Source organism: Amia ocellicauda, chromosome 2 (genome assembly GCF_036373705.1).
Source record: "Amia ocellicauda isolate fAmiCal2 chromosome 2, fAmiCal2.hap1, whole genome shotgun sequence".
NCBI classification, from domain to species: Eukaryota; Metazoa; Chordata; class Actinopteri; order Amiiformes; family Amiidae; genus Amia; species Amia ocellicauda.
The window spans coordinates 31,936,265-31,944,444 of NC_089851.1; the positions used below are offsets into that span (position 1 = coordinate 31,936,265).

Genomic DNA, 8,180 nt, shown 5'->3' on the forward strand with positions numbered 1-8,180 from the left:
CATACCAGTAACTCAATCAGTGCTATTTTGTTCAACAGAAATGAGCCAGCATATGATCAAATATGATCCTACTTCAGTTACTTTCTGTGCTGATGTTATCCAGTACAATCGAGTGTTTCCATTTTGTTTTCTATAAACAAAACCTAAATCATCTATACTGCAAAAGACTCATATTTGCTTTAATCACTTTCATTATATATATATTATATATTATATATTATATATTATATATATTATATATATATTATATTATATATATATACAATAATGTAGACGTTAAACCTCTGGTTATGTTTATTTTTATTTTTATACATATATATATTGTAACATACCCCCATTCCCCCACGCCACAGTGCAGCAACCTTACCGCAACACTGCAAGAGGCCCATGTCCCTTAATAAGGCTTTGCTACAATAGGTTTCTTTCTGAAATAAGTCAATCCAAATCCAATTAAATTTTATTTTATTGCCATTATAAATGCGGTAACACTATACAAGGAAAGATGAATGTCAATAAGTCAGAATTGTTATTATTCAGGAAAAAAAGCATAAAAAAATAATGTACACTTGCAGGTTTTCTTTAACTTACAGAAAAACATAAAACTTCCTTTTAGTAAGCACTGTTTTTGCTTGTGTGGCACAAAATGGAGATTTGGGAAATTTCCCTTTAGGATAAACCATAGGGCCCACTTGCTTTCTAACATGCAAATTCACGTTTGTAACTCTTTCTTAACCAACATGAATTTTATATGGGTTCCACTAGAAAAGGACGAAAGCCAACTTTCAGCTGGATTAGTAGGTTTCACACAATGCTAGAATGAAGACTTTTCTTCCACTTAATAGCAATAACAAACTCTTATGTCTCAGTCAACATTCTCATGACCATCTACCACAAACGTGAGAAGCAAAAAATTAAGTTACTTTTGTGGGGTATGGAGAAAAAGCAAGGAAAAGGGACTTCTCCATCCCCCCACAGGAAGGCCTATGGACAACTTTGAAATAAAGTCTCAGAACCTCCCAAATGTATGACACATCTGAAATACCTGAAGACTGTTTTAGAATTAAAAGAGAACCTCATTTGTACTTCTTTACCATTTTCTTTTTTGTACAGGAACTCACATAAGTAAATATTCATTAAGGGTTTAACCACATACATAAATATTAATCAAAGGGTTAACTGTAAAAACAAATTAAATGTGCAAAACCATTCAACAACATCATTCAGCAGTTAATCAGTTTTCAAAACATATATGTCAGTTTCATCATGTTTTCATTCATGATTAATCCAGTATACCCTTTTATTTTTAAGAAAACACATTGAACTGCATATTACAAGAGCTTGGCAGGCTTTGGAATGATACCAGAATGAAACCATGAATAACTATTTAAACAGTTGAACTAAAATATTGTAATTACGCTAGACAGCAGTTCTACAGTACTTTCTGTTTTTTCAACAGTTATATACTGTAGGCAGTTTAGACTTATAACTATTTAAAGTATGTAGATATGCCAAAGATGTTGGTTCCACCCCAGAGTTTCCAGAAGCTAGGTCAGAGTAAAAGAACACTGAAGCTATTAGTGGATTCCTTTTTAACTAACTCTTATGCTGCTTAAGGAGTATTGTTCCATTAAAATATATTTGAAGACAGCACATTTAAAGCCACTGAAAGCAAAACAATATATACTGATACAAAAAAATAATGGGAAATTGAACATTTAAAAAGACACTAAAGACTAGACCAAAAACTTTCACACATTTTGATTTATAAATAGTAGAAAGTGGCTTCTAACAATCATTTACAACACAATAGGGTACAGATTTGAACTATGCAACTTGCAGTCTGGTCAAAGTCTTGATTTGGTCTAGGTCTAAGTATTCAATTAAATTGTATCACTTACTATCTTCTAGAAAGGGGTTTAGGCTTAAGGAATCATGACCTAAATTCTAAATCCCTGCCCACAAACATGCATAAGCAAGTTCACACACGCGCACACGCACACGCACACGCACACACACACACACAATAACAGTAAACAATTAATCTTCCTACTTTTTACCAGTATTGACAGTATTGAAAATGATTAGTTGTTCATAGAATATTGTTAGTTGGGGGAATAAAATGTATGATAGTGTGCAGCTATTTATGTGCCAATTATGTCATCATTATATAAGCACTTTTTAAATAGAGGTAAAGCAATTGCATTTATAAGGCATTATGTTAGTGTCTTGTGAATTTATAGCATTTATTTCAAATTAATGAGATTATGACCTTTACTATACTGAATATATCCTTCTGCTAAGAAATAAATCATAATGAAGAGTTTATGTAGGAGGAAAAATATGTTTTTGAATGAATTCAATTATTAGGCTTCCCCTGAAATGTTGCATCATGAGCAGTAATTTGGATACAAATCAAGTTCTTAAGTAGAGAGACTTCCACTCCAATTTCATTCCTCCTTCAATTTTGATCACAGTTCAGCATTTAAAGAGCACTTATTCTTCCTTTAACTTCAGATTGCTCAGATGTATTTGAATGGGTTTAAGTCAGGAGACTTAAGAGGTCAGTTGAGAATGGTAACCTGATTTCTTACAGAAAACATTTCCTGCTAGCATGTGATGTTTGCCATGGAACAGTATCATTTTAGAACAGGACTGCTTAATAATAATAATAATTATTATATATCCATAGATTTGTGTACAATTGTTATCATGCAATATACAATAATTCAGGGTGAGTCTAAATATAAGCTAGAAAGAAAATATTAAATAAACAATACATTTTATAATATGTTTTATAAGCAACTGATTTGTGAAGGTGAACATATTGCCTCTTAGAAGATGATACACTACATTCAGAAGCAACTGAAGATCTGGGATCAGACTGCAGATTGGCTGGGCACTATGATGCTGATTTGTTTAAACAGGATCATAAGGACAGCTGTGGAATAATTGTAGGTAAGTGGGGCAATTGTAGGTAAGCTTAGGTAGGTTAAGTGATAGCATCAAGGAAGTGACGAGATAACAAAAAATGACTAAAAGAAACTAAAGACTGTGTGAACGTCCAAGTCGAATTGCTCTCTCGCCAGTTGCTGCAGCTTTCAAATCCACATTTAATTTCATTGCATCAAAGGAAACAGTAAAGAAACATTTTTGAGAAGTTGGTATGATGGGAGTTGGAGCTCGTAAACGTCAATGCTCTGAAAGATCGTTGTGACAGAATGTACAAAAGCAGACAGTGATAAACAACTCGAGTGGTTTGAGACAATGACTGGAGTATGTGACATTTGTAGGGGAAATTCCAGAAATGTTCTCATGAGAATGTAAATGCATTTTCAGATACAAAGTAGCTTCCTTTCATTCATGTATTTCAATCCAGTTCCTTGTGTTTGTTTAAACTGCTTGATATGGTCTTGCAAGCAAAAATAAATGTACACACACCAGCCATTGAAAGGGTGCCGTGTTAGTTATTTCTAAATCAATGCATACCACAGCATCCTCAAGCTGCCATTTATTGTGTATCACAGACTGCACTAGCAGAGGTAACTGCAGAAAAAAGGTAAACATAAGAGTGCACAATGTAGGGAATCACTGCTGGAGGCCATCACCCATACCCACAACACCAGCACAATTCCACATCACAAAGAGCAGAATTAGCCATCGCTGCTTCACAAAGAATTCGAACATGATCCACTCACTCAAAAACAATAAAGCCTATGGTTAAAGCAGATTGCCACTGGGAAACCATGCAATTCCTCCTGAACAACTAATTTATAATTTCTGCAGCAACACTTATATCTGCTGGTATGCCGATAAGATTATAACTGCCTTCCACGCAAAATTAAATTGCCGTAGTGAGAGTTGTGTCTTCAAAATTATGATTTATTATAGTTAATTTCATTTGGGAAGTTATTTTTAAGATTAGACAGGTATACTGCATACAATCTGAGCTTAACTAGAGGATGCATTACAACTGGATATTCACTGAGACTGTCTGACTCTGTGCTATAAAAACACACTAAAGAAAACATAATGCCTATAAATAGACTTTAATATGCTAGGAGAAACCTTGTGGCAGTACCCTGGATTTCAGCATTCATAATTATAATATGCAATGCGGTAATACATTATGAAATGAAAGTGTTTTTTGTCTTCTTCTTTTTTTATTTTTGCAGTATAGCTTTCCTAGTGTAACCCGAAAATGTGACAGTGTCATGCCTCATAAATAGTTTCACAAATAAATTGGTTCACAAACCAATGCAGTGCTCACAAATGTCCATACCTCATATTTCCACAATAAAAAGAGAATCAAATGTTGCCCAGACCAGATCAAATATTTGATACACCTGTCAAATGTATATCAAAATGGATTGGAACTGTAATTTGCGACTTGACCTATGGGTCAAAGTTGTGATTTGTTCCAGGCTTTAGTCGAAGTGTAAATCAAAAACATATCAGTTAAAACTGATGATTTATACTGTATACTGACTATTTCATTATTGTTTTTTTTAATTTTGAGGGTTCAGTTTTTCTTAATTGATTAAATGACTAGATTAGATCAACAACATATTTCATAATTTAAACACAAATGGACTATTACATATTAAATCAAAATCAAAATATGCAGTCATTTTTATGTGTTATTGCTGATATATAGATTTCTAGAGCTGAATATAAATAGCTACACTTACAACAACAGCCTATTTAAACTAATGTTATGTTATCCATTCAACTTGGACCATATTGTGAGATTGTTATGTTTAATCTACTACATTTGTTCTATATTTTGATTATTTAGTAACAGACTAAGGTCTCTGCATTTGCAAACATCAAATGAATATTTTGCATAACATATAATAGTCTGGTATGTGATTTAATCAGAACCTAATTCATTTAAGGATACTTTTTTTAGGTTTTATTCTGTTCACAGTACACCTACTGACTTATGCAGCACTGCTAATAAGTCAAAAGAAAAGCGGCAACCTTGGTGTATGTCCCTTGACATAGGGAAGCTTGTTAACCTTTGGCATGATAGGATATTTTCATTATACTTACACTGATTAGAAATAAGCGTTTACCAGTAAGTTCAAATTGTCAATGTCGATTTTAAGGGACTAACCTTGCAAACAAGTTACCTTACCATTCTTTGTATATTGTGTCCTTTTTTAATGGAGATTCAGGCTTTAGGCATGTGTACATGAAATGATGAATACAGCATACCACAGAGAGCGTATGTATGTAGGTGTTTGTTTATGTATTTATTCCAAATCTATGGTATGAGTTTAGACGATTCTCTGAATAACACATATTGAAAGGATTTCCCCTCCGAGCATACCCAGTACACATCGTCCCGACCTAAACACTCATTGCTAATACATGTTGGATGCCTGCCAAGCAAGACTGCTTTGATCCTGAGATGTGGACCTCTGTCCACCCAGGCTAAGTTGAGATCACTTATGGCATGAGGCGGATTTGAACCCAGACCTCATTGGAGGGCATAGAGGCGCCGGGAATTACCCCGATGAAGCACTTAACTTCCCATGCTGTTTTTCATTGAAAAGTGGCCACAGAAAGGATACCTGGCTTCTTAATATTTATGTCCACGCAATTACAGAACAATGCAGCTAAATCATGTTACTGAATCTGAAAAATGCCACCGAGAAGCGTGTGACTTGATATTTACGCGGTCCTTTAATCCTTGTGGTGCACATCGATTTCGATTTTATGTTAGTTAAAATGAGTGCATTTGATTTCAAGCCAGGCATTGCACTCAATTTACGAGATGAACTGCACAGGTTCGTGGTTCATGCTAATTACCTCACACTGGCTAACGTTCCTCTAGACAAAACACAATTTAATTAATGGCATATAACGACATATTTTCAAGGGAACTTTAAAACATTAAACATCTAAAATTTCAAAAACCTATTCTATCTTGTTCGTGCGAAGTAGTTCAATCGTTCTACGGATTTGTAATACTTTGGCTGGTATTACTCAATCCTCCTGGGAGAATAAACATTAACTTCTCATTAGAACAAGAGGATACTTTTATATGACCGTAAAAAATCCCCCAGTGGGACCTACAGTGTTCAGTGTTGGCATGTATATATGTTTAAAGTCAAATGGGCTACAGGCTTTGAGAAAAACTAGATTAAACATTGGTATTACTTAAAAATGTTTGAAACTTTCCAGGAGCTCATACATGTTCAATGTTATTGACACACGCTCTTCCCGCACAGCGCTGTCCATCTTCCCACGGTGCTGAACTGACCTGTGCATAACAAGTGTATTTATTTTCATTTTTTCTAATATATATAATGTATCTTTTCTCAAGCGGGCGATATTTACTGATTTTCGTGAAAGAAAATCCTCTTGACCTTGATTTAATTTCTCAGGATAGACTCATTTAAAATATTTTTAAAAAGCAATATATATATATATATATAGACACACATACATATACACATATATACATATGTAGAGGTACATATGTGTGTCTATATATATATATATACATACACACACATATACACACTATAAACATATACAGAGGTACATATCTGTGTATATATATATACTAACTGCTTCGATAGATAGATATATAGACAGACAGACAGACAGACAGAGCTAGGAGGATAGACAGATAGATAAACTGAAACGTTACTTACCGTTCTCCAGAGTCGCTGTCTTTTGGCTTTAACCGATGTTGCGGTTACTATGATGTGAGATACGGCCACCATAAGTCCAAATACTATGGCTAACAGAGTCCGCACGGGTAGGAGGGAATAGGCGACAAATGTCACAAGCATTAGCTGCCACATTCCCTGCTCTGGGGATGTCGGCGGCTGCATGCCATATGCTCCGAGCGAGAAAGGACAGCAGAGGAAAGAAAAAGTGAAGCTGAAAAGCAAGGTGAGCTTGACTATCTGCTGGAGTTGTGTCACCTGCAAGTACTTGACATTGGTGACAATAAACAAGGAAACGAATATAATGCAATGCACTGGATGGGACCCCTTGGAGATGGTCAAACTGGGGCCAGACATCAATTCCACCAGAGTCAAAGTTGAAGACAGAATAATCAAAACAGCCAGAGCCTTGAGGGTGGATGTCTGTTCCAGTTTCAGGTTGTAATTTTGGAAAAGCGATTCCAGGTCCTTGCAATCAAACTCGTCCTCGCAGGCAATGGCATGCAAAGGGGATCCAGGGGGACAGTGGCCTTTCTTCCGCCGGGTTTTGACTTTCTGAAACGGAATTTCCTCCATGTCAGTGCCATTCATAAACCGAAATCAATTATTCCCCCCACTCTGTGTTTCCCCCTTTCATAAATGCCGCTGGAAGCGCAGCCGGTGAAACCAAAGCGTCCTAGATATTAATGGCTGTAGCGATGACAGCGTTTTTGCAGACCAACAAATATAATCTCTTGAAGCTCTCCACATCCACAGGTTGATATCTGTTGTTTGTAGAGAAAAGTAACCAACGAAATGTGCGAGCTTCAATTCTCCTCCTGGAGGGCTCTAAAAAGTGGAGCGCATGCAGTTTCTTGGTTTACTCAGCACTAGAAATAGAAAAAAGATAGCAGAGCAGAGGGGGTGATCCCTTTCTATATCCAAGAGCATTTCACTGGGCTCAGACTGGATCACGCCTGCGCAATGCAAGCTTGAGAAACAAGGCACGTCTGAGCAGCTGAGCAGATTGACAAGACAAACCAAAGATTTGACAAGAGCTACACATAAAGATTCAGTGCAAAATGCAGAAAAAAACTCTGCTACTTACTTCTAACAATATAAGAATGGGGCGTCACACATACACACACATGCACACGCATACACATACATACGTGTATGTATGTGTGAGTGTATAGTAATACAAATAATAATATTACTATGTTTAACAATAATAATATACATTATTATTATTATTATTATTATTATTATTATTATTATTATTATTATTATTTTAATATAAAATAATGCAACGGGTTTGCTGCTTTCAAATAAGAACCCGTTATTTTGATAAGAAAACCCTGTAATACATTTGATGCATTTGAGAGATGATGACAGCAGGTGTTGATCAGGTTCTGTTTCATCCCACCTTAGTCTTATGTCTAGTGCTGCTGGCATGCTGTAATACGAAAGTCATACCAATACCAAATCAAAACTTCGACCCAACCGTCAAATAGTGGA

At 35.5% G+C, this 8,180-nt stretch overlaps 1 protein-coding gene across 1 annotated transcript in view; it reads right to left on the bottom strand.

Moving 5' to 3' along the window:
* The window catches only part of adcy1a (adenylate cyclase 1a), a 105,472-nt gene extending 97,894 nt beyond the window's left edge, over window positions 1–7,578 (bottom strand). The window contains exon 1 of the mRNA XM_066723019.1: window positions 6,666–7,578. Coding sequence (XP_066579116.1) covers window positions 6,666–7,274 — 609 coding nt within the window. The 5' untranslated portion in view covers window positions 7,275–7,578. The remainder of the gene's footprint in view (window positions 1–6,665) is intronic.
* Between the last annotated feature and the right edge of the window lie 602 nt (window positions 7,579–8,180).